Below are 27,379 nucleotides of genomic sequence, written 5' to 3'. Positions count from 1 at the left end.
AACACGCTAACCACTCGTCTATCGGGCTGCAAAGAAATTATTAGTTTGATTTTGGCAACGTTTGACCGTCATCTTTGATCTCAAAAGGTAAACGTCCACAAAATTAATTTGTTGTATCAAAAAAATAAAAATAGGAAGGTGCTCAATCATATAAAACCATAATCTTTATATAACACAGTAGATAGGACAGGCTCCAGCACCCCCTGCAGCCGTTGAATGAACCAATTTTTTAATTAGGGAAAAATAAGACGCTTGGAGTCTCCCTATTTCTAATTTTGTGTATTTATGGAGCAACTGCTTGTTTTTGCTGCTGTCGGGCTTGGCAGGTGGAAAATATTGATTGGCTGTTCATATTGATATTCAATCATTAACATGGCAGCAGACAACTTTATAAGGGCCATGCTGAATTTATTTATTGAAGAAAAAAAATTCAAAAATGTTCAACAAGCTCTTTTACTATGTGACACCACAGTTATCATAGCAAGAATGCATGATAAAACTTAAACACATTATACAATATGATTCATTTAAATATTCAGTTCCCTTTATGTGACTAATAACCAAAAGAGAGACATACTAGACTAATATCTAGACAAAAATACATGCTCCTTGAGTTATAAATACCCCCCAGCTCCACCCCAAATTGAAATAATTCAACATATCAGTTGATTTTTTTCACCCTAAACCTATGATAGTAACATAAAGGGTGCATTTTTACCCGTATGCTGCAAAACATCTTGTCTGACAGTTTGTGATGTTGCAAAGACTACAGCTACAATGAAAAAGTTCTACTAAAAATCTAAACATGTTGCACTTAAAACACACTTTCCTCACAATATTCATTTGGTTGCCAACACATTTGTCATTTATAAAAGTGAGTCCTTCTAAATAAAGGGGTGAATATTTTAAAACCACGGCTGGTATTCAGATTTTAGCTTTGCAAGTGAGATTTACTACAATTTAGTACTAAAAGAAAATGGCACAGGAGTAATGCATCATTATAGTAGATTCCCATTGGTAGGATTAATTCCACTACATGCGATTGTACAATATCTTTCTGATAAAGAGCATTATAATGAGAATCAACTCTTTAAGTATAGTTAATTCCACATACAGCAAACTCATTGTTTCTTGAAGAAAGTTTTGGAAAATGGAAGGTGGAAGCTAACAAAAGTTACAAGGATTTTAGGATTGAATGGATTTGAATAGAGGATTAAAATAGTAAATTATTTAATTTCTAGGGAGATAATGACTGTCTGGCTTGTTCAAATCGAATTTTGCACTGAGAATTTGAAATCCTATTACGTTCATCTTTCTAATGTAATGTATAAAGAATCTAAAGATACAACTTTACTGAGAGCACGATGAACAGTCATAAACTCAGTTCCCACATGAAATACTTTCTCAATGCAAAGGAATCCCATCTTGATGAATTCTACTGAATTTCTCAAAATGATTCATTACTACCGGCAACGAATATTCTCATGTCTTGACAGCTGATCTCCTCAAGAGATATGGCCCACATATACATTCCTAAGAAAATGGTTGTCTAAAAGCTGAAACCGTCTTGACTTTGTTGAGTTGAACACACAAATGTTGTGTGGCAAACGCTAGCTGTATGTAATCTTTTTTTTTTTTTGGCCCTTAGATTTATGTATCTTAATACACAGACACATTTATTCACAAATCCTAACAGAAAGTCTTCTTCCAAATACACACAAAAGCAACTTCTTAAATGCTGCTTTACAATCAGCTCATTGGTTCACTCAGATCCTAAAACCTAAAGCGTGAAAGGCCGCACATAAACTTATTGCAAATAAAAATCAACTTATATATTAAATATGAACATTCATTGCTTCAATATTCTGAGTAAAATGTCCTGGCATTCATAAGGTCTTGTTTTTTTTTTCATTTTTACTTTTGGCACAATAGAAATAAAAACAGTACTCTAACATTTGGTACAAAGGAAATAAAATCGGGACTCAGACATGCCTTCATAACTTAGATGACTTATCTTTAAAAAGTAGTTAAGATATTTACATCATTCTTTATTAGTGGCTTACATTCCAATTGTTTGTCATTTATGGAACAGGAAATTGAGAGCCACAGATATTCAAATTTGACAAAACAAGTTTAACCGACTAGCATTGCAGGTATTTCAATGGCCACGAAAATATATTGTAAAAGTGCAAACATAAATCGTCGTTTTCAGGTTCCATCAGGATTGGGGGACAGGCACTACTTTTTTAGGGGTGGCTGGCTTCTTGGTTTGCCACAAATGGCTTTGGATGGTCACAGCATCCACGCTGGCTGACATGGTCTTCGCTGGTATCAGACTGAACTGTTTCTTGTCAGAGTTGTATTTGTACAGGCCGTCAATCATCTTACGTGTGATGTTCTTGGGCCCAATGCCTGTAAGCTTGTTGATCTCTTCACTCTCGGTGCAATAAGTGTAAAGCGAGCGGAATTGACAGCCGGCATCTCGGAACAAAACCAGGAAGTTGTTGGCCTCTGATTTCTCCATTTCCTGGTGAAAAAATGAAATCTTAAAAGACCTGCTTAGCCAAGTTTGAGTACAGTTTTGTATGGACAACATTAATTATTTGATCAATTGTAAGTAAAACGCCTTTTTACTGTTTGTAGTTGTGTTTAAGTTAGTGAATCAAAATACATTCTCAATGACAAGCTGATGCCCACAAGCTGCCATCTGCATGAAGCTCATCTCTATTTCCCTATCAACTCATTCCATACGATTGAGGGTGACAGACGTGAAATCGATTCCATGCGACAGCTCGTAGTATAAGTGAGTTAAAGGTCCGAGAAAAGGTTGACCATGTCAAAAAGCAAAAGTGACTGCAGTCATATAAATATACCTCACTTATGTTGACCATTTCATAGTTATTCTGTCCAAAACAATAAATCATGGAACGCCTCAATTTCCAGCAATTTTGCAAATCACAACCATAATTAGTGATCACACCAAGCTTGGTGACAAAATGACAGAGCGGTCTCACCAGATGAATAAAAAGCTTATGAATAGCATTCTGTCAAACTGCAAAAGATTGCAGCTCATTCTGGGTGTGACATGTTTGGTGTGGATATTTATATATATATATGCATATATGTACATATTTTTTTATTTTTTTACATTTGATGAATATAAGATAATACCTCCAGGATCTTGTTCTTCTGTCCTTCGTTGACTTTACCGGCGAGACAGCAGTGGGCTAGTGCATTCTGGATAATGTACTTGTTTGATTTGGCACTTGGCTCTTTGTACAGCTTCGGCCCTGCCCGGAAAAAGGTTTATTTAACATCCCTTTCTTCAATAGCTTTTAGTGCATTAAGACTCAATTAGAATGCCAGTTAAATAGTCTTAAGAGATCCAGTTTCGAAAATAAAACTAAATCATAGCCTTAGCAATCAAATCTATTTAAAATGTAGATAGTTATTGTAGTTTTTAGTGTGATTTGGGAATGATACATTCCGTACAGGATTCAAGGAAAAAGGTTAAATACGGCAGTGAAGTTGCCCATAATTCACACTGTAACCATAGTAATTGAACATCCTAAATCCAAACAACAAATCATGGTGAGCCATGACCACTCCTAACCTGTATACTCTGTGACTGAAGTAACAGAAGAGGTTGTAGATCCATTTTCCCAGTCTTTCTCTCCATTTTTGCTGCTGGTGCGACTTGGAGAGAGGAAGCCATCTGCTGAGTCTGGCCTGGAACACATAAAACACACAATGATAACTGCTTTCAAAATGGTTGGTACTCCATTGAATTGTCTATTCAATATAAATTATTCATGCAACAAGTATATATATAAAAGGCTAACTTATAAAGCACTTGAAACTCTATTCTTATCAGCGACTGGAGCTTTGAGGTGAACTATATAGTATTTCAGCAAAGTTTTAAATAAGTGAATAAATAAATAAATAGGCTGAAAATAAAAAAATAAAAACAAGTGCTGTGCTCGAGCAGTCAAAGCCGGTGTGAGGTTAGGATAGAGTGCAGGACTGCGGGGGAAAACAACATAAAGCGCCTTGAGCTCGATGGCGAGCTGGAACTAACCTTCTCCTTCTCAGTTTAGGAGAGCTCAGAAAGTAGAGGAGGCTGCCAGAGGCTAAGCTAGCACTTCTGGCAAAAAGGAACAGTAGTAAGAATACAAGAAAGTATTATATTGTGAAAGTGAGTGGATTGTAAAAATGTATCCCAAAACAAATGATAAAAAAACAAAAAATAGTCCCTGCAGAATAGAATTGTTGTTGTATTAAACCCTCTAGTGCAGAGAGAGGTGCACTCTTTCCAAGGGAATTGTTGCATATAGGGTGAAATGATCAGCATTATATTGCAAAATTATTTAACATATTACCTATAAACAAAAAACATAAATATAAATGTAAAAAAGCATTATACTTTTGAAGGTATAATTTCCAGGTCTTGGTTTGGACATATTAGATGTAGGTAAATGTGATTGGGTAGTTACATAATTCTGTAATAATTTCAAAATTAATCAGAATTAACCCACTTGTCACATAAAAAGTCAGATAATAATCTCACCTTTTTGCTCTTTTTTCAGAGTTGACGCTATAGCCGTCTCCGGAGTTGAGGGATGCCAGGGACAAACTAGAGACTGGGAAGAGAAATTGCCAAGAAATTGAAAAGGAGATGAGAGAGATATGACACAGCACAACACATAATTACAGTGACAGCCATGTAATACTGAAAGCCTATCTACAGGAATGAAGTCTCTCAAAATGTATGCATATTCATATTTGACAGGGCAAAACAATAACTATTTTGGATAGTTGTATCTTAACAGTATGATGCTCCACATTTTACCCTGTAAAAAAACTTTAAATGAGTATGACTCGGAGGATTTCCGTGAAAACAGAACACTTATATTTTTCTACATAAATGTGTTTTTCCCCAGGGTATTTAAAGAAAAAGATTAAGGACATGGTATGAGCTTGAGTGTTCAATTTAAATGGCATCTCTCTAGTTACCTGTGGTAGCTCTGACAGGAGTTTTTGGAGAGTCAATGCTGTCGCGACGGATGGATTTGGGCCGCCCACGTCTTTGTTTTGTGCTGGTAGCCGTTCTTGGTTTAATGACTGCGTCCATGTCCTCCATTAATTTCAGCTGTTTCCTCCTAAGATACTCCAGCTTGATGAACTCCTTTCTGGCCTTATCTTCTTCTTTTCGAATACGCTCCTCCTCTGCTTTCAAACTGATCAAATGATACAGTTGGAAAGATATTAGTTCAGTCTCCTACATTTTTGGGTTATTAAATTGTTATACTTTTAGTTGGACCCGATGATACACCGTACCGACCATATTTGACATAAAAACAAAATTCGCCTCTGCTTGATTGTTCACACTTCACTTTCACAACTGTAAAAAAATGGCTTTGAAGAATTTAATAGAGAATACCGAGTCTCCTCTTTCTTTTGCTCCAACTCAGCCTCCTGTTGCAACTTTCTCTGTTGGGTTTCCTTCTCCCTCCGCATCCTCTTCTCCAATAGTGCAGCCCTCTTCTGGGCCATGTTCTCCTCTGCTTTTCCATCCTCCTGAGAAAATTAGTAGACAAGTTAAGTCTTTCCACACTGGTTAAGAAATTATGACCAGAATAACTATTTCTTCACTGTGTGGCCAGATGCTAACTAAATAGTTTGCCAGCACACTCAGAAGAACAACCAATAATGCGAGACGGACATGTTGACCACTCCTCCACCGTGCCAATACATATTTGTAACAGTTTTCAATTAAGGCTCAAATTTGTTTAATATCGGTTGCTCATTTCATCTGAACATCCCTTACCACCACACCTCATGATCTACTCTTTACTAGTGCACATCTCTACAGTGGTGGCTGAATTATTCAAATCAGACCTACTTCTGTGACCTACATTGGAGTTCACACTCCAGCTGGTAAGCAGTCCTCATAAACTATAAAGACCAAGATGATGTTCTCATGTTTCCTGAATCATTCATGCCATCATGTAAAAATGATGTAACAATTTTACAATGACAGTTCAAGATTTCACCCAATGTTGATTGTGCAAATTATGGCATATACCCTTGAAAACAACTGACCTTGAAGAAGAAACCGCAATGCCTTTTTGGTTCATCTTCCTGGCATTCTAAAGCTGTGAGCTCAGTTTCCAAGCCATCATCCAGTGTCAAGTCCTTTAGTGGTTTCACAACCGATAGGGGAACCTCGATCAGATTGCCTCTGAATTCCGGTAGCGTGGGGATCTCTGTAGTGCTTAGTGTGAAGGTTTCTACCGCTTGGTGGGCCAGAACCTCAGCAAATGTCGACTGCACAGGTTCGGGGTGTAATTCTACATTTTCTTCTTCAGACTCCTGAATTTTAGTATTGGAGTCCATGAGTGTTAACTCTTCTATGGCTGAGCTGGAAAGAGATGTACAAACACCACTGAGCTCTTTGTCTGGGGAAAGGAAGTTGTCTGTCTGCTTATGGACTGGCTCAGGGCTGGTGGATGCAGGCTTCTCACCCATGTAAACAAAGGAGCTGTCAGTAGGCAAACGGGGAGAAAAGCGTCGCAGCCTGGGAATGCTATCCACAGACTGAGGAGCATTAAGGATGCGGTTATAAGGAGCCAATTTGAGCTCATTAGGGCGAGCAGTACGAGGATTACGGGAGTGGAAGGAGGCAGATTTTCTTTTGATACTAGTAGGAGAACGGTGCAGCGAGCGAGGGGAATCCACAGGGGATGAGGGCCCTGAGGATCGAGTAACATTGGTACTTCGACCATATTTTTGTGGCGATGGGTTTGCCTGAGAATGAGGAATGACCCATGCCTGCTGGTGTTGCTGCTCCCTCATGGCCATAATGACTTCCTGCTGCTGAGCTAGTCTTTGCATTTCAGTTTGGAGAAAGGCTAAGGAATGATTAAGCTTTTCTATGGATCGTGTATACTCGGATAGATCTGCTTCAGTTAGCTGGATGTGACCTTGACCGCACTCATCACCTCTACCAGGAGACCTTGGCCAACAAGAGCTTGTGCTGCTTTGTTCCGCCCCATCAGGTGTGTCTGCACTGCTTCGATTACCCCTAAAGGTGGGATTTGCCTCAGCGTGACCTTCAGACTTAACTTTCCCTATTTCTTCTGTTCCACTCGCAGCTCCATCCCCTTTCCTCTTCACCACATCAAGAAATGCAGAGTGGCCCACTTTTTGACGGTGTCGTGTAAAAGCTAGCTCCACTTTTCTTTTCTGTGCTTCAATAGCTTTTCGTTTCTCCTCCAAACGCATCGTGAGCTCAACCATTTCTGTTGCCATGACCTGAGCAGGGTCATTATGTGGCAGCTGGACAGGTGACACCTTAGTAGGGATTTTCGGCGTTTGTTGGTGGATAGGGCTATGTTCTGGAGTTGGGGCCCAGGAAACAGATAATGGTGCACCAAAATCTGAACCTTCTGGCGTAGTTTTGATGGAGTTGGTGCTCTCTCGCCCTGAGTCTGGTGCTGATGGAGTGAGTTTCTTGAATTTTTGATCAGCAAAGTTGGTTAGCTTTAGTGCTGAGGGAGATTTGCTATGACTGCTTGGACAAGGGCTAGGTGTATCCATATCAAGGTCCATGTTTACTGAACAGTCTTTCAGTGATGAATCCTCATCCAGCATGTCCTCTGTATGAATGTGAATGCCAGTATCAAACTCAGTATTGTCTGTTTGGCTCAACAGTCCTTTGGAGTCTAGCTGAGACAATGCCTCCAAGCTACATAGGCCTGTTCCAATTTCTGGACTGTGTAGGAAGAAACCATTGTTTGTGCCTTCCACTGGGGGCCTAGTTGGACTGTGAATGATCTGATGGTCTTCTTGTATGGAGGGAGATGTTATGGTAATTCCTCTGGATCTGCTGGAATAGGCTCGCCTTTCTGGTTGCATTTCAGCCAAACTGTCAGGGCAACCTTCCTCTTCGATCCCGAGGCTTTTGCCATTGACTGGTTGGAAGGAAAGGTTTCGCTTCATCCCATGAGGAAGGTGGTGGACCTTAAAACCTGAACCGTCATCTGTGCTGACCGACCTGACCATACCACGTGTGGCAGAATGAGGTGAAGAAGTAGAATCTTTTTCAAAGGAGACGTCAAAGGATAGTCCATAAGGCCCAGGCCTAATAAAACAAGATGCATTGAAAATTGTACAAATGCATAATTGAAACAAATTTTAAAAAAATGATATGAAATGAATTATAAATGGGGTCTGAATTTGAAAATACTGACCTTTTTTCTTTTGGCCATGTACGAATGTTGCTATCAACAAAAGACATCGAGGTTGATTTCTTCATCTCAGCTGGTTGACAAAGAACATAGAATATACAGCATGTCAAAAATGCTTTCATATTAAGACAGACTTAAGACCGTCATGATATTAGGTAATTTACAGGTGTATGTCAACATTTTAAAACAACTGTAGATCAACTCATATATAGCCATGTATATAAGGAACAAAAATAGTTACCTGGATTTCTAGGCTGGGGTCGCAAGGGTAAACTACAAACAGAGGAAAATATAAAAGCATTAAAGCTATTATTTATGTATTAATGAGGGTGAGTGAAGTAATTGTAAAACATAATGTATGTAATGTAACACATTTCCTATTCCAATTTGAACAAGCATATAGCACCTTGGTCTTTCAGGACTGGGAGATCTTTCCATGAAGCTTCTCTTTGTTGCTTTAGAGATTGGGACAGCTGGGATATCCTTCAAGAAGGATGACAACTCTGGATAAAAAAAAATAAATTAAAGTGTTTTACTCATTTGTGTCATCAATAGAGCAGGATGTGCTCTGACTTACCTGTAGTTTCAGAGTCTGTAAGCTTAATTTTTGGGCTCACAAAAGAGGGCTTGGTCTCCTCAAACCAATAAAAGAGCTCTGCCATGAATGCCAAGTAATTATTCTGAGGGAGAATTCAAAGAAATAAACATTACATTTAATTACACATAAAAGAATGTTACTCACAAAAATTAGAATATCGCTCATTTGATTATCATACACTTCACGAGGCAAAGGGTAAATTAGACAAAAAAGGTTGTTCAACACAAGTCAAGCACATTAAAGGTTTGGTCATCTGGTGAGTGAAAAGTTTTTATCCCCCTTTTTTATAATGAACATGCCAAATCAAAAGACTGTGATGAACTGCTGGAGGAAACATGTTCACGCCATCCCCATCATCCATCATTGCTCTATAGAAAAAGACAATTCTGCATAGCTCAGCTCCCGAGACATCTGATTCACTTCATCAGCAACATTTCTTTCAACCATGTTTTGCCATGTGCACCATCACACATCCACTGAACAGCAGCCCAAGAGTATTACAGACAAACATAGGCAATTAATAATCAGGGACAAGTTGTCCCCTTCAAGGGTAACTTCGTGTTTAGTACAGTAAAATAAAAATGGCCACAATGAGCAAACAAAAAATGAAGCCAACTGCTGCCTATTCATACAAACAGACTAGTTCAAACTGTAAATATAGTACAAGCTACAACCCCCAATTTTTTGTATCTATTAAAACTCATTGTCCATGAATGTAACTATATATAAAGTTCAGTTATTTTCCAACATATGCACTGAAAAATATCCACTACTTCAAAACATACACATGCAATGAAGATTTTATCAAACTTCTGCTCACAATTCATGCTGAATTTAATTCCTCCATGACACAGGACTATGATCTCAGCTGAAACCCTCTCGTGAAATGCTAAGGCATCACTGAAAGTTTATAACTGGGTTGTCTATGAGTGACAATAAGTAATAAATATGCCAATAGTACATTTTCAAAGATATTTCACAAGCTATTTATTCTATTAGATACCACTAATAACAAGTAGCAAGATAGAAAGCAAGCAGGCAACTTACCATTCATTTCCTAATACAGTGACCAGGAGACAGAAATGGAATGTAAAGTAGAATTTAAGAAGGATCTCTTGCATTCTGCCTGGCTCAGAATAGTGGCAACAACAACAATGTGACTCTTCTCTGTCTCTGTAACTACTACTGACAAAGCAGGTGTGAGTGCCATTGCTTAATTCCATCCGTCAGCACTCACAAACGCACACAGACACACCCCGACACACACAATCCACTAACACACAAATTTCTTCACTGATTGTCAATGGTGCCTTGTGAGCTGCCCGCTATGCGGAGTTGCCAGATTTACTTGGATGGAGATAGTCAGCCATGTGTGCGTGTGTGTCATTGGTGGAATTGGCTAATGATGTGTTGATTTGAGGAATGTAATCCTATGCGGAAAGGAGGGGCAAGGGTACCTCATAATGGGTTACTATGGGGTAGGCAGCTTACTATCACGACCAGCACTTCGATTTCAATATTGTGATTTTAAGAAAACAAACCAAATATTAAAAAAAAAAAACATTTCGGGGGTTTCTAACATTCCTTCACCCCTGTAAATGCCTGAAACCTTAACAACAGAAATAAATCATTGTTTAGGTTAGTTTGTTAAATATATTTTATGGTCCTCGTCTCGTCTCTTGCCTTATTCTTTACGATCCAAAAGTCTTTGTCATGTCTTGGGCTTGTTCACTATTTAACCATAAAATGTTCATTGTTTTCTGGCTAAAATATTAGAAAAATGTTCCACTTATAATAATTTGAATCTTATCAGTTTGGTTCTAGACCTGCATTCTATCAGCAACAGTAAAATTCATTGTTTTTGCTCCCTATACACCAGCAGGAGTTTGAAATGATGTCAACAACCTTCTTACTCATCCAGCTGGGTCCTGCGTTTTTTTTTTTTTTACAAGTACAGAGGTGGGTCATCAAAAGGACATGTTATAAAGATGAAGCCACAGAGGCATTTTGGATCAAACATTTTTACTCTCTGAGCACCATGTTTCAAACATCTCGCTATCTGTAGTGTGACGCACAGCCACTGCGGGTGTGACTGTAATGGAAACTAGGTCAAGGTTGCCAAATTTAACCGGCATTTATGCAGTTTGTGCTAAATTACTGCTCTCCAGACAGTCATACCCTGCCGGGATCATTTTTGTTCTCAGAGCCAGCAAGTTTCATATGTGCAGTTAGGATGATTACATTTCACATAATTATATGTTTTGACATAAAAAGACTACTGCATGGCAATTCCTGGCAAAATAAAGAAAGTTAAATAACATGTATATGCATTCTCAAAATGAAAACATTCTGATAAAAAAGAAAATGCAAAAGAGAAAGAAATAATTAAAGGCCAGCTAAGAAAGGCTTGTGGGCACTTAAAATTTAGATTTTTTTTCAAGGACTGATTCAGAAGCTCTCATTAAGCTTGACTTGGCTAGAAAACACACCATCTGCTCTTCTAATGTTATTCTGTCAGAAAAAAAAAAAAAAAAAAAACATAAAAATACCCAAAAAAGAAAACAGAGATAATTATTTCTTTATTGGAATCTACATTTCGCAAACACTTTAGAGTTAAAAAACAAACAAACAAAAGAAAGCTATTGGCCAATTCTTTTCGTTATACTGATCAATTTGGTACGGTAAAACAGTACGATAAGAGTATCTCATCACATTTTCTGAACTGCTTCATCCTCAATAGGGTCATGCGGGGTGCTGGAGCCTATCCCAGCTGCTAGAGGTGGGCGACACCCTAAATCGGTGGCCAGCCGATCGCAGGGCACAAGGAGACGGACAACCATGCACACTCACATGCATACCAAGGGGCAATCAGCCTACCATGCATGTTTTTGGAATGTGGGAGGAAACCAGAGTGTGTTTTGACATAGACATTTAATATTGTCAAGTCGCTTTGTAATTCCCTAAGTTTTAACCAAACTTGTCAAAGGGCCCGGTTTTCCTAACGCATGAACAAGTCAAAGTCTTCCTCCATTTTTAAAGTATATTGTAGTTTAGGGTGATAGGAAGATGAAAGAAACATGTGACATGATCCTAAATTCAAGTTACTAAGCAGATCAAAGTATTACTCTTGAGTTTACTAGTCAAATCTTAACTACAGACATGCAGTAGAGTATTCAAAGCAATAAAGTAGAAGTGAATAGGTACATTAGGTGAATAAATAACCCAAACACAAATATTCACTTAAGATTGATGAGTTATCTAACGTTAAAGGAAAACACAAAGAATACAACCAGTGGTTGAAATGAAACAAACTGAGTATTACCTAAGCAGTATTCAAATTATATTCATGTCAGTTTCCTACCAGTTTTATATGACCAGGAACTGAAGGGTGTTTTGGGATTATTATTGCGTTACTTTGTTTTGTTGGGGTTGGTTGAATCACTAGGCTTGCTTTGATTATTGCTCCACTCCAGCTCATTATGTTTTAGTCTGATTGGGGATTCTGTGCCCCCTATAGGTCTGGAGGAGGGAAGATGTATCTTCCTGTTAGTTGACTTGACAAATATATACATATATGTATATAGGGCACACAGTGAGGAACCTCAGAACCAACAACAACAAGGATATTATGAGAAAACAACCCAAAATAATGAGAAATGGACTCATCAAATTTGAATGAGATATTTTTAGGATGCAGTACCTTGAGTGTGGAAGAAGCATAGAGCATATCTTCCAAAGTGAAGTGGCAGCAGCCTTCCAGGTTTTCTCGACAGAAACTTTGAATGAGTTGCAAGTTGGAGAGGCGATCCGCCAATGTCATGTTCTGCTTCAGACACAAATCTGGAAATTTAGAGGGCGGTATCAGCCTGGTTGTGCTTACAACAGCGTATAGGGAGACAAAGTTGGAAACCTTCACGTGGTGTCTCCTGAGAGGCCGCTCGCTGCGGCCTGCGAATTCCAACAAATACCACTCAGAGCTGCCAACAAGGACCGTGGCACCCTACGTTTTTCATCCAGCCGGAGACATTTGACTGCCCCTCACCTCCGACTACCCCCCGGATGAAATAATCCGCGTTCCAGTGGCAGCTCTAGCGCTATCTGAGGGCAATCCTCAGGCGCTTGTAGTGCAACAACAACAACAACAACAACAGCGTATATGACGATCCTGCAATGTTATTGAGTTAATGTGACAATGGAATAGTGTGTTTTCCTGTCCTTGTGAAATTTAATTTTATTAAAGTGTCGGTGAATGATGATCAGTGATCCGGTTAAGTCAAAAACAGATTTCAGAAGACAATTTTCACTGATTGAATTTTTGAATCTTGTATAGCAAATGTGTGTGTTTCAGTATCGTTACACCACAGAATAACTCTTACCTTCAAGAGACAGCAGTTGGGGGCAGTAGAAGTGCAAAAGAGCACCCAATGCTGATCCATCTATGCAGTCCTTCACCAGGTTGTCTACTTGGAGAATCCATGGAATAACCTGACTGCTGCTTTGCTCTTTGCGGTAACGGGCCTGGAAACATTGACATTTGTTAAAGTGAGTATGTTTTGCAAACTATCTAATTTCTTGCTTAACCATTTGAACAAATGTCTCACTTAAATTGTAGGTAGGGGGCAAATGAAAAGGATGCATTACAATAGTCAATTGGTTTTTTTTGGTTTTTATATTTAGTTTATTAATAAAAAAGTGGCCTCACTTTTCCATTAATTTTGAATTTCAGTCTGTCTAAATCTTTATCAAGGCTTTACACATAGAAGCAAACCAAATTGGTGCAGCAATCTGAAAATTCTTTCATTACAAACACTGAAGTCACGTGAGAACAAGAAAAAAAACACAGTGTTCCACCAAAAAAACTCAAGCAAATACAATAAATCCACAACAACCTTTGCATGCATGATTATGAATCCAAAACATTATAATTGAGGACATAATGTTGACTAAACTGAAGGAATTCTCCAGTAACAACATATGTAGAAAAAAGGCCCTCCTTTGTCTTCCTTGTGGAGGACTTTGACAAAAGTTGATGTTGAGATAGTGAGGGTCATTGATGGTCCAATGAACTAAAAGATTAGCATTGATGGGTTGACTTACAGGCACAAGCTTCATGTACCACTTGGTTGGAGACTGCAGTAGCAAAGGACAAACAGCAGCAACAGAGAAATACAGTGCCTGTTAGTGAGATTAGTGATAGGCACACTGGAGCACAGACAAAGGTAGCACACTACATTCAACTACTGTTGTCACATGAACTGTAACAAAATGTATAAACTGATAAAATTCTCTTAATTGGATTTTTTTTTAGGTTAGATTGAGTCAGAGGAGGAAAAGGAAAATGTTATTCTTTAACAAAGAAACTTGCTGCTGACTACACAGCTTTAACATTTTTTAAATATTTTACTTTTATAACCTTTGACTCTATGAGCAAAACTTGCGATTCAAAATATAAGAAATTAATCATCTGAAATTAAAAGAGATTGCATGTATTTAAAAGAAAATCATCAAAATGACCTGACAAGATCTTCAACCACTGAAAATGATGTTAGAAGTGACCATACATCATATTTATTAATGTCTATTGAAATAGTAGGGCAATGTAATTAATAATGGCAATGAAATATATATATATATATATATATATATATTTATATTCACATATAATTACAAGAATGTTTTGCAAATGAAAGACGCGCCAAGCTGCTATTTGTCGCAATGCATCAACCAGCTCAAGAGACTGGGATGACCTTGGAGCCATTGCTTTCTGTATATTCAAAATTGGACATGTGGTAGTAGGAGGGGGGTGGTAGAGATTTTGGGTGGTGAAGCGTGACACAGGAGGAAGGATTTGGGATGTAAAGCTGCCCGGCATTGCAGTCTATCTTAAAAATAAACATGCAAATGCGCATCACAGTATCTTTTCGCATCAGTAGAAGTGGTTATTTTATTACTCAAAAAATATTAAATAATGCTAAGTCAGAAATTTATCTAGAGAGGGTTTGGTTGTCACATTTTTCACTCTTTAATGATCACTTCTAATCAACACATCTTAGAAGAAACAGACTTCCAGAACTGAATACATAAATGCAGCCTTCTGTGGGTTTCACCTAATGGTGAAGGAAATAATCATTCATTAGGGCAAAATTTAATCTCTTTTCTGGGAACTTACATTCTTTGTTTTTCTTCGCCAAATTCTTTTTAACAGTGATTTATTATCAATTGAAGACAACCTGATGAGTACTGATATTGTATAACACTGCACTCTTATGTGGTAGTTATAGCAAGTGAGACAATCAACCCATGAAAGGAGACTTCAACAGTGAGCAGTTGACTAAGGTATTGAACTGCTGATTCTTTGATTACTGGTGCTATTTATTCTTTATTTTTTTTATACCGTTGGGCTGCATGTTGGACTGAGTCCAAAGTCATGAAGACCAAACCCATTATCAGTTCAGCCAGACTTTTGCAACTGTAATGTAGGCTCTGAAGATGAGGCAACAACTCTGTCCTATGACCCTCATGAGTAAAAGCAGCATGGCAATTAAATTAATGAATCTTTCCTCTGTATTTTATCATTATTTAATTTGTGTGGTTTTTGTTCCGATATTCAAGACTTGATATATAACGTTATACTTGATCTTTGGAGTTTACTTGAAGAACAAAACAAAACAACAAACCATGATGAAATAACATGAGGTCATTCGGGGCATACTGTGCTGCCTCTTTACTCTGACCGGTCAGATTAGCATCAAACATTGAAATCTGCAGTGGCAGGACAGGCCAGTGAGACATGCATACACACGCACGCTGACTTTGCATCTTCAAAGGCTTAATGCAGTAGATTCAGCATTGGTTGAAAACAACTGAGTCCCTCATAATTTGCAAGACTGTTAAAAGTTTTGTGTACTATAAATATTTCTGTTTTTTAAAAAACTCCTGTTTTATTTCCATTGTTATGCTTGGATAGAAATTATCGAATGTATTAAATGCCTTCATGTATTCGTGTAGCGACAAGGTAGGGATAGTCAAGTCTTTAAAAAAAATGTTGCCCGATCCAAATAACTGAATGAGTGGATGAGTGAGCAATGTATTTTTAACAATATCTGCATCCACTGGCGATTGGCTGCCAACCAATTCAGGATGCCCACCCCACTGCCTGTATTTGGCTGGGATCCAGCACCCTTGCGACCCTTGTGAAGACAAGCGGAATGGTAAATGATGGTGATATGCAGATATACACAAACAAACACATTGTGGATTGTGCCTTATGGCATTTGCTGTCGATGCCACTGTTATATAACTGATTTGGACTGCATTGCAGGCATGACATTTAATGGTCTCACAAAAAGCTGCTATTGGCCTAATTAGACAAGAGGGTGCTGATGTTCTGTTTAAGGCATGTTGTTAGTGGGGGACTTTTGTAGAGATTTCAATCTTTTTGTGATTCCTTCCATGCTAGCAGGATTTTAGCGTCTTAAATTTGGAAGAAGCTGCATCCACTTGGTCAAGTGACACATGTCAAGAACTAACATTCATAAAGTGGATTTGTTTAGCTTGTATTAAATTGTCAGTCAAAAGAAATTTGCATGCTTCTGCTGAAAAAGTAGTTCAACTCACTCGTGGACTTTCTGCAGTCTCTGCATTCTGTGTCACTTTCTTTTTTTTCTCCTCCTCAGCCAAATTGTCTTTCAGATTCTCATTAATCTAAAATGAAGCACAATTAGGTTGATTCATATATAAGCATGTTTTCCATTTTGCTTTAATAATAGTGGAGTTACAGCTTATATACACTGACTTGCCAGCTATTCGGTACAAATGCAAAAATAATTATAATAATAATGCATTGTATTTATATCGTGGTTTTCGGGACACTCAAAGATGCTTTACATTGCATTATTCTTTTACTAGGGACTACATGAAAATTTGCACCATCGATCAACCACTTCACACAGCCAAGTAGGGTGAAGTATCTTTCCCAAGGATACAACAACAGGCACGAGTAAAGAATTGATTGGAACACTTAATTCCTCAATCAATAAATGACCAGTTGAACTATTGCACCAAAACATCACTTAATGAGATCCAATAAAAAAAAACTCTCTGACAAATCCAAATGTTGCAAATTCTTAACAAAGAAACATTGTATAAGAGAATAGTAAGTATTTAGTGCTGTGATAACCTCTTAAATCTTTTATATTTGTGTTACAAAACCAACAATAGTCCCCAAAATTGAAATGCTTATTGCACTCTACTGTAAAAAGAGAAAAGTCTCCTGTTGACTACTTGACAGTAGCATCCTCATATTTTCCTAGTGAGGTTACCCAGCTGTGAGGGGGACCACCATCAATACACTCACATGATAATTTTTGAGACAATGAAGATTTAGCTGCTTTTCATCCACTCAAATTATGAATTACTGAAGGTAATGCAGACTTTGGGCATACACTACTGAATGCCTTCTCTCTACTTCATGTTGCTTAAAGTTCACTCACCTACTTATGCATGAATTACTGTGGCCATTCCATTTTGCACATCCACAAGCAAACAAACAATTGTTGTACTGATTCCCACCAACCTTGTTGATCCAGGTGGTGACTGCATCCTCAGAGTCCAATGGCGTTTCTTCTTCTAAGAAGCAGGAATACTGGCGAATGCTAGCCATCACCTTCTCAACAGTCAAAGTGTCAACTGAGTATGCCACCATCAGTGAGTCAATCAATGCCAGATGGGCGCTCTGCAAAAAGAATAAAAGGGTGTTTTTTACATTTCAGCACCACTTGTTTCATTATAGTCAATTTTCTATATTATTACAAGTGTAATGATACATTTAGAGTGTCTGGCAGCCAAGTGGAAAACAAGCCCTCTTAATAACAGAGTACCAAGATGTTTTTCCTCTGCCTTTATTAAGTCTGTCCAGCTAATCATTTGTTAAACAACCATGCCTAATGTACAATGTTTGTTGTGATTTGAATAAAACACTTAGGTGAGCAACATAGATGTTTACTCTTTCTAATGTCTAAATGTTTTCATATCCATATTCAAACAGTGAATATAAAACTTTCAAATAGAATTGGTATTTGAATCTTTATTGTCATTGCAGAGTGGTGTGGTGCATTATGTAGGCCCCTGAGGCTAAATACCTAAAGAATACCATACCATAAATGTTATTAGTGAGACCTTTGGTTTCATCAAAGGGTAATTTCCTCTATCAACAAAGCCAACTGCTTCACATTGGTGCTATATGTTATTTTATTACACAGTGTTGAGCAGAGAAGATGTCGTCATGTAATATGCACACTGCCTAGCCATCCATACCACATTGTCCCAGCGTGGCCGCTGGCACTGAGCTCAACATACTGGCTGTAACTTCACTGAGGCTGATGAGAACAGAGAGTATACTTGGATCAGCTTCCCGTCTACCCTGCTGCTTCCACGCATCTTTGTGCATGTGAACAATTGCAGTGGATGCCTGTTTAATGTTGAAAAAAAAAATATATATATATTCTCCCTTCCATTCCTAGGTGTATTGGTAGGAGTAGAGCATGTTAGAGTTTCTACTTCACCTTATTTCTCACAGTTCTCATCACTCCATCATTCACATCAAACATTAGATTTAAAAGCACGAGCTCCTTCTATTCTCCCAAAACACCCACTCACAGTTACAAACACTGCGCAGATTGGAGGGTTACCATGGAAACGGAGAGCCTTCCCAATATTTAGGTACATGCAGCAGAAATGGAGACAAGCAGAAAAAAACGTGTGTATCTGCATCATAGAAGATACTCTATACACTTTGAATTCACAACTACTCCCTTATTAAAGGTATGAAGGTATACATGTAACAATCAGAGGAAGATGAGAGCGGTGTTGTGACTAGGCACACAAGTAGATGGGGGAAGGTGAAACACAATGGGAATGTCCAGTGAGAATTGATAAGAAATGGGCAAGGAAAGACCATGGTACAGTATAATTTAAAATGTTGTATATACATTTTTCATTTCATTTTCTGTACGGTGCTAGAGCCTATCCCAGCTGACTCAGGGCACCAGGCGGGAGACAGACTGAATTGGTGGCCTGCCAATAACAGGGCACAGGGAGATGATATATAACCATTCATGCTCACACTCATACCTAGGGGCAATTTCAAGTGTTCAACCAGCCTACATGCATGGTTTTGGAATGTGGGAGGAAACCAGAGTAGCTGGAGAAAAGCCACGCAAGCCTTGGGAGAACATGCAAACTCCACACAGTGTGGACTGATCTGGGATTGAACCCACAACCACAGAACAGTAAGGTCAATGCGCTAACCACTCGGCCACCAAACCCCTATAAATTATATAATGGATTCAGAGTTTCTATATCAGAAGGAGGTGCCATGCAGTATGTGAAAAATGGCTAAAGGTGGAGAAAAAAGCCATAAAATCATTTCGTATGCTAATCCTACAGTTTAACATTGTGATGATCATTACAGTGTATATATTGTGTTCGATAACAACATAATCCCATGTTAACTAGTAATTTATAATCCACTCATATAAAGAAAACAAACACAAACATTATACCTGGAAATTCTTTGGTAGTATTTATCTTACCAAAGAGCACCATACAATTGCACGAGCTACATTAAAATCCAATGATGGACAGTTGAGTAAAAACTTCAAAATACTATTGAAAATTATTTTCTTGAAGGTTTGCTAAGGCATATTATGTTTTCTTGTTGAAATTCAACCAGAACTTAAATAACTTTTGAATTAGCATGCAAGTGAAATTAAAAGCAGCAAGACTCTGCAAACAGACTGCAGGCACAGTGGGTACTAATTGTTTCTGATACACAACAACTTGCAACTCATTGAGGCAGTGAAACCTCCCATTGAGAAACACGTAATCTAACAAGGATGCTCAATTCCTGCTTAACTGGCAGAAGACACAGTTATTCTTTATGAAGCGTTCCATTGCAAAAAAGTAAAGTAGCTGGTCTTTGCTTAGTGGAGAGTAAACTTTTATCATAAAGGTTGACTGGCTCATGGGCAGTTGAACTCGAGGTACAGTAGGTTTTTTACTTTAGAATAGTTTTGTCTGCCCGATTACATTGTATTAAAATAATCAGACATTTTAAGCAGATATTCATGTCAGCATAGTTGATTTATATTATTCTAAAGTAACGCTACTTTTACTTAAGTAAAGAAGAAAAGTTTGATAGGATGACAACACCCCCTACCATTTTAAGAGGCCTCATTAGAAGGTCCTTCTCCGTGACAAGTCTGTCATGGTCGGTGATAAAGAGACCTCGGCGAGCCAGAGACTGAATGACTGCATCATGGTCCAATAAAGGCTCAGCAGGATTGTTCTTCAGGATGAGGCTGGCAGCCCGGCAGTAGAGGTCAGCTGACAGCAGGAGACTGGCTACGGGAGGCTTTAGGTGTTCCTGCTCATACTGGTCTGTGTAGAAGGGCTCTTTCATGTCTGCTGGGATGTCTGTTGGGAGAAATTGTGTAATTATCGGACTAAAAATATTGCTTTGTAAAGAACTGACTAACAGTGCTTATTTATTGTTCATACTGTCCTGTGAATTAACACGGAATGGAAATACATGGATGTACCAGGTTACCATAGCAACAGTGGCAGGAATACAATTTTATTGATTTACTTCCAACACTCATCTCCCTGGGAACACCCTATAAAATCAGAAAAGAGCTTCTCTGTTTATATGTCCATCTGTATGATTGTGTGTAGTGGGGCCAGATTTGAGTCTGCATTCCCAATACTTGTATCATTTTAACAAATCAGATGGTCAACTGGGTAGCCTTGCCTTGAATACATAGTATTCAAGCAAAAGTGCAATAAGGGAGAGTGTTTGAAGGATTCAGAATACATAAATGCGTAGGCTGAGAGCAAGCCTGTTCATTCCCTCACCCTCTACAGAGGACTATATTTTTGGAATCAGCCCTTTCAATTCAGTGAACTGAAGATAAAAAAGGAATGCCATATTTGCTGGGCTTTATGGACACACAAACAATACACTGGAGTTTTGTGATTCCCAAAAGAGGAATGAAGTGAGTGCAGTGCCAATGAAGATAATCTGAACAATAGCAGGACAGTATCATTGCAGTCAGTTTTTTTTGTGGCGGCATCACTTTTAATATTAGAAATGTGAATGCTGCAAATAAATTTGTGTATGGAAATAAATACTTAATTAAACAGACACTTTTCTTCACCTGCTTCAAGCTCAGTTCAAATGAGAAAATATAAAAACAATACTGTACAAGAATAACTCATTTGAAATTTGAAAAGCATAATAGTCATTCATTCATCCATTTTCCTAACCACTCATCCTAAGTGTTGTGGGGGTGCTGGATCCCAGTCAACTATGGGTACAAGGCCTTGAATAGGTGGCCAGCCAATCAATCGCAGGGCACAAAGAGAATGACAACCATTCATGCTTCCACTCATACCTGAGGAAATTTTGTGTTACATTTTGTGTTACCTACATGAATGTTTTTGGAATGTGGGAGGAAACAGGAGTGTCCAGGGAGAACATGCAAACTCCACATAGTGAGGACTCACCTGGGATCAAACTGTCGACCCCAGAACAGTGAGGTCGACGCGCTAACCACGCCCCCACCAGGCTGCCAGCAGCATAATGTCCACATTGGAATTCCTGCATGTCAATACAATAGTCGACTTCCCTAGTATTTGGAATATTATATTTTATCAATTTATAACCCAGTTGCTAGTCAATCAAAACAAAACCTATATTAAAGGTTTGACTGGTCAGTGTAAAAGAACAGGAAAAAAAGGGGATTACAAAAGCTGTTTACATTTTTTTTAAATGTATGTCCAAAGTAAAATTAAACATTTAAAATGTAGGTAAATATTCAGCACCCAATCATATTTGAATCATAATGCGGAATATATAATTTTTCTCGATTAGTATTCAATGCAAGCAATGTTTACAAGTACACATTATTTTGATTAGATATCCAGAAAAAAAAACAGGGCTCTTCATCGTGCACACTATTTGACCATTGAAAGGAATATAAAAAAATGTTTTTGAGCATAAAGTCATGTGCACCACCATCCTTAGTGAACCTGATGGTACCTGATGAGGTGTCCCACATAGTGTGATGTATCTATTACTATTTTAAGTAAGAAAGTGGTTTCAAGGTTACTTAATTTATACACAAAACATTGAATTGCCATGATGCTGTAACATGTTGATCACAGTAAAACCATTCAGGGTATTGCCTCATTTTCCCATCTCCAGAGTGGTCCATAATCTCTATCTAACGACATTGAGGTCATTTGTCGAGATAGTTCACTTAATTGATTTTTAATTTTGATTCTGGCATATGTATGCATGCAAAACAAGTCATAAAGCAGATGAATTAAGATGAAATGCTAAAGAATAATTTACCTCTCCCATATGCTTTGGACAGAAGCCACGAAAGGCTGCAAGAAATTTTAGCTCGGGTGAAGTCATAATGTTCAAACGACTTGATTGCTGGAGAAACGAAGACCTTCGCATTAATGTCCTGAACTTCATCCATATTTCTGCGGAGTCCTTTTCTTCAGTCTTTCACATAAATGCAGCGCAGAAGCATCCCGTGTGCAATTCGCAATGGACAGCTGTCAAATGCAAAAAAAAAAAAAATGGAATTGCGAGTTTGCTTGGGGTTCTCGTTGCTCAAATCAACCTCCTTTACACAATGAAACGTGGTGTTGTTTTTCACCCATTCATTAGATGAGAGGGGCGCCTCCGCACAAAGCAGCAGGCTCGTTTCCCTTGAATTTCACGAGGAAAATCGCTCTTCATCAGATTCGGAAATGTGACGTTTTCCATTCTGTGGAACATCTGGAATTATAGTGTTTCTTCTGTGAGTGCCCGTGCATTCAAGTGTGAAAAATAGACATGATGAGCGTCCATGAGCCGTGGTGCGGTTTCCCTCTGCAGTAGCGAGCCACTTACACCACGCTCGAAACGCCTCTGCACCCTTGCACGTAATGCGCATGCGCGTATGATGCCTTTAGAAACGTCAGAACAAATAGGACTCCTGCTTCCGAATGAGAACCACTCTAATTTTCCAGGTATAAATGACAGCACGCATGGTAGGTATTATTAATATTATTAAGGCACCCCTCTTACACTAGGGACAAGCTCATGGCGTATGAAAAAATGTTGATCACTGAAGAATATCCCACAGTCTGGCAGGTTGGGATATTCGATGTACAACAAAAACGAACTTGACACAACCAAAACATAAATTCTCATAAAATCTTTAATTTTCAGTCATTACTTAGTAAAGTCACTCACTGTATGTACTAATAGGATGATCAATGTTTATAGTGTGTCACTTACATTATATAGAATTATTATTATCATTATTATTATCATTATTAAAATTATTATTATTATTATCATCATTATTATTATTTTGATAGTGCCATGGACTTCACTCTGTCCGTCTCAAGTCAAAACTCAAGAATAACAATTATAATAAGAACATCACCATTATCATGATCATCACCAGCATCATCAGCATCATTAGCATCATCAGCATCATCAGCATCATCAGCATCATCACTATCATCAGCATCATCACCATCAACATCATTACCATCACCATCTTCATCACCACTATCATCACCATTATCAACAAAAACAACAACAACAAGAACAACAACAGAAAAAACACAATAATTTCCCCTGGTATTTAAATCATATTCTGTTTGTGTAATTTTCAAATTATTTTTTATAGAAGGCAGGGTTTACAACTACAATTCCCATCATGCAAAGAGATTGCGTCATTATTATGCGCCCCGTGTTTTTGTTTTGCCAGCCCGTAGCATATAGGTTAGCACTACCTGTGGCTGCTTCATCATTTTAAATACATGGCGATGCTTCTGAATGTTGCAGGTACGTTTGTTTTTGCAGATAATATTTTTAATTTTGAATTACAATTGGGTTTGTTTTTTCCTGCTGTGGGGCTCAAGAACTCTAGATACTCTAGGTATAGCGACTCCAGCATCAGCAGGAGTAAACACACGATAGTATTATTTTTTATTATATTTTTATATTTGGAGACTTTGAACCAACAATATAACCACAGTACACTATAGTGATAAAACTTGTGCTCAGACAGAGGAAGTCTACAAAGTACATTTGACTTTTATGATAAAATAAATGTTTCTTATCAGTGTTTTCTAACATCATGTTTGGTCGTGTTGTGCCCCCTACAGATTAAGAGCCCGTAAAATGTTTATGCCAAGATCCCTTAAAGTAAAGAGAACAACAAATGATACAAATCCTGTTCTGAAGAAGAGTAAAAGTCACGTTCATCAGGATCCGGCTAATAATGCTGTAGGCAGTTCAACGACGAATATTTTCCAAGATGTCAAAGAAGACAAAATTGAAGAAACAACTACAATAAAAGCTGATGAGGACCCGGTTGCTTTGGATAACGCCCCATTACAGGAAGAGGACCATGCATGTGCTTCAAGCGGTACTGAAGAGGAGGAAGAACCAGTGAAATCATTCAAAAAGAGTCAGAGATGGGCAGAACCAGGAGAGCCTATTTGTGTGATGTGTGGTCGCTATGGAGAATACATCTGTGACAGCACAGATGATGATGTTTGCAGTCTGGAATGCAAGGGCCGCCATTTGGCAAAACTTGGTTTGAAGACTGGGGCAGAAGTTTTTTATCAGAAGGAAACAAATGCAGATAAAGAAAGTCTTCAAGTTCAACTGACAACAATAAATTATTTCTATAAGGAGGATTTGTTCATATCAGGGCTAAGTGATCTGCAGGTGTGTCATATTAAACAAGAACTTGGTATTGAAACTCAGGGTAGAGATGTGAAAAGGCCCATCATAGAATTTGAACATTGTGGCTTTCCTGCAACTCTTAATGCCAACTTGAAATTAGCCAAGTATGTGGCCCCGACACCAGTGCAGATGCAAATGCTGCCTGTTGGTCTCTCAGGCAGAGATGTGCTTGCAAGTGCTGACACAGGATCAGGGAAGACTATAGCCTTTCTCCTGCCAGTTGTCCTGATGGCAATGAAGGTATAGTGAATCATTGTTTTCATTTTGTTTAAATACTGTCGTCTTGCTTTAAATTACGATGGATTAGATTGCTAGTGAAGACATCTGCCTCTTAACCACAGGTTAGGATCTCTTCTTCTCACCTCTGTCTAGTGTTTCATTGTTTTGGCCATATTTGTGTTTTTTACTTTGTGCAGGTAAATAGGTTTCATGGATTAGAAATGATTTTATGCTCGGGCAAAATTGTTTCATTCAAATATTTGATTTCTTATAATTTTGGCACACGGGTATCCAGTTTAAGTGCATTTTCTCTTAAAGGATCATATTCGGAGTGTGGGAAGCCCTGTGGCGCTCATCTTGACTCCCACCCGAGAACTGGCCATTCAAATCGAGAGACAGGCCAAAGAGGTGGTGATTGGTCTCCCTAATATGAGAACTGCCCTGCTAGTGGGCGGCATGCCTCTGCCCCCTCAACTTCACCGCCTCAAACGCAGTATTAAAGTATTAATTCATTTATCATTCCAGAATTAATAGATTCATCAAACAATGATCTGACACTGTCTTTATTCTGTTGTTTTATGGGTCTTTTTTAGATAGTTATTGCAACACCAGGACGACTACTGGAGATTTTAAAGCAGAAAGCTGTAAAGCTGGAGAATGTGAAGACTGTTGTGGTTGATGAGGTATGACTGACAATATGCTGCTATCCTAAATCAAGACTGTACCTGACTCCTATGTTGTAACATATTCTGCAGGTTGATACAATGCTAAAGATGGGCTTTCAACAACAAGTGTTAGAAGTTTTAGATCATGTTCCCGAAGACCACCAGACGTTACTGGCATCTGCTACTATTCCGGCAGGGACAGAGGAGCTAGCAGGTCGATTACTACTTGACCCAATCCGTATTTCTGTGGGAGTGAAGAACCAGCCCTGTGCCGATATCCGACAGATCCTACTGTGGGTTGAGGAACCATCAAAAAAGAAGAAGTTGTTTGAAATTCTTAACGTAGGTTATACACACAAGTTTGTATCTGAACAATTTTGGTTGTCCAAAATTATTCTTTTTTAGATCAAATGATTTACAAAGAGTGAGAAATAATGATTTTATTTTTTTATTTTTATATTTATACACTTACTTTGTTTGATTTGACAGGACAATAAGTTGTACCAGCCACCAGTAGTCGTTTTCGTAGACTGTAAACTTGGTGCTGATCTGCTATGCGATGCAGTCGCCAAGGTGACAGGCCTCAATACTGTGGCAATCCACTCGGACAAGAGCCAATTGGAACGTAACAGCATCCTCAAGGTGAGGCCAGTTTCACTCAGGTCACAAAAGGTTCATAAAATAATTGATTCTGCTCCAAAAGAGACTTGATTCAATCATGTTATTATTAAATAGTTGTTATTAAACATTTTACACTTATGGGGAGGTTTTCTGTAGAAATATTAAACAAAAATTTTGTGAAATTTATAGAATCAAAAATAGTAAAATTTAGATAGCAGGGTATAACATTTTAAATTTATTTTTCAAAAAAGCAAAAGTGTTGTATTTGTTCTTTTGTGTTTACAGGGGCTTCTGGGTGGTAACTTTGAGGTGGTGATCAGTACCGGTGTGCTTGGTAGGGGACTGGACTTAGCTAATGTCAGACTGGTGGTTAACTTTGATATGCCAAACACCATGGATGAATATGTACATCAGGTTAGTCGTTTTACAAGTACCTGATATTATTATTATTAACATAACTGATAGAATAACAATAACAATGATACATTTTGTCTCTTGTTTAGGTGGGAAGAGCAGGTCGTCTGGGTCACAGAGGAACTGCCATCACATTTCTCAATAACAACAATAAGCGTATTTTCCTGAGTGTAGTGAATAGGGTCAAACCAACAGGAACCATTCTACCCCCACAGCTCCTCAATTCACCTCACCTTCATGAGCAGCAGAGAAGAGAAAGAAAACAACCAAAGCTGGGGCATGGTGAAACACTAGTAAACACAAATAATTTAATCGATATTATTAGGAAACATGACAGGCAAAAAAAGTAATGCAAGTGGCCCTTATCCGCCAATTGTTCATCAAGATGTTTGCATATGTGTGGCAAAGTGATTTGGTATTCAGGTCTAATACCAATCTAATTAGGGTTTACCTGTAAAAATGAAACAGAAGAAAGTAGAGAATCGAATTCTGTTTTTCATTTATGGTAATATACATGATCATGTTATTACAATGATTTACTTGTAAATAAAATTTATAATAAACTTGTCTCGGCTGCCGAGTGTTAGTACGTCGGCCTCGCAATTCTGGGGTTGTGGGTTCTATCCCAGGTTGGTCCTCACTGGAGTTTGCATGTTCTCCCTGGATTGTGTGGGTTTTCTCTGGCTACTTCAGTTTCCCCCAAATCCAAAAAATATGCAGATCTGGGCAATCCGGTCCTCGAGGGTTGGTGTGGGTGCAGGTTTTTGTTCCAAACAATACAGCACAGGCA

General features: G+C 38.3%; 2 protein-coding genes across 2 annotated transcripts; one reads left to right on the top strand and one right to left on the bottom strand.

Annotated features, from left to right (window-relative positions):
- Positions 1 to 387: 387 nt before the first annotated feature.
- On the bottom strand, positions 388 to 22,858 carry camsap2a (calmodulin regulated spectrin-associated protein family, member 2a). The gene is made up of 17 exons (XM_077716928.1): positions 22,262 to 22,858; positions 20,066 to 20,322; positions 17,423 to 17,581; positions 16,465 to 16,551; positions 13,224 to 13,365; positions 12,548 to 12,687; positions 8,827 to 8,929; positions 8,656 to 8,752; positions 8,479 to 8,522; positions 8,253 to 8,322; positions 6,103 to 8,143; positions 5,441 to 5,577; positions 5,014 to 5,237; positions 4,568 to 4,640; positions 3,614 to 3,729; positions 3,172 to 3,290; positions 388 to 2,527 (listed from the first exon to the last, which is right to left on the bottom strand). The coding sequence occupies exons 1-17, from the start codon at positions 22,392 to 22,394 to the stop codon at positions 2,219 to 2,221; spliced, it is 4,251 nt and encodes a 1,416-aa protein (XP_077573054.1). The 5' UTR covers positions 22,395 to 22,858; the 3' UTR covers positions 388 to 2,218.
- A 781-nt stretch (positions 22,859 to 23,639) lies between these two features.
- ddx59 (DEAD (Asp-Glu-Ala-Asp) box polypeptide 59) lies at positions 23,640 to 27,156 on the top strand. The gene is made up of 8 exons (XM_077717068.1): positions 23,640 to 23,761; positions 24,085 to 24,910; positions 25,208 to 25,390; positions 25,483 to 25,572; positions 25,645 to 25,896; positions 26,044 to 26,196; positions 26,461 to 26,589; positions 26,679 to 27,156. The coding sequence occupies exons 2-8, from the start codon at positions 24,101 to 24,103 to the stop codon at positions 26,937 to 26,939; spliced, it is 1,878 nt and encodes a 625-aa protein (XP_077573194.1). The 5' UTR covers positions 23,640 to 23,761; positions 24,085 to 24,100; the 3' UTR covers positions 26,940 to 27,156.
- The last annotated feature ends 223 nt before the right edge of the window (positions 27,157 to 27,379 follow it).

Source organism: Stigmatopora nigra, chromosome 5 (genome assembly GCF_051989575.1).
Source record: "Stigmatopora nigra isolate UIUO_SnigA chromosome 5, RoL_Snig_1.1, whole genome shotgun sequence".
NCBI classification, from domain to species: domain Eukaryota; kingdom Metazoa; phylum Chordata; class Actinopteri; order Syngnathiformes; family Syngnathidae; genus Stigmatopora; species Stigmatopora nigra.
This window is presented reverse-complemented; position numbering and strand designations above follow the sequence as displayed.

Excerpts from the sequence above, each read along its gene's own strand:
- ddx59 (XM_077717068.1), top strand. The coding sequence starts at position 24,101 with ATGTTTATGCCAAGATCCCTTAAAGTAAAGAGAACAACAAATGATACA. Across the intron at positions 24,911-25,207 it reads TTGTCCTGATGGCAATGAAG|GATCATATTCGGAGTGTGGG; the intron begins GTATAGTGAATC and ends TTTCTCTTAAAG. Across the intron at positions 26,197-26,460 it reads AACGTAACAGCATCCTCAAG|GGGCTTCTGGGTGGTAACTT; the intron begins GTGAGGCCAGTT and ends TTGTGTTTACAG.
- camsap2a (XM_077716928.1), bottom strand. The coding sequence starts at position 22,394 with ATGGATGAAGTTCAGGACATTAATGCGAAGGTCTTCGTTTCTCCAGCA. Across the intron at positions 8,753-8,826 it reads TACAGACTCTGAAACTACAG|AGTTGTCATCCTTCTTGAAG; the intron begins GTAAGTCAGAGC and ends TTTTTTATCCAG. Across the intron at positions 2,528-3,171 it reads AGAAGAACAAGATCCTGGAG|GAAATGGAGAAATCAGAGGC; the intron begins GTATTATCTTAT and ends TTTTTTCACCAG.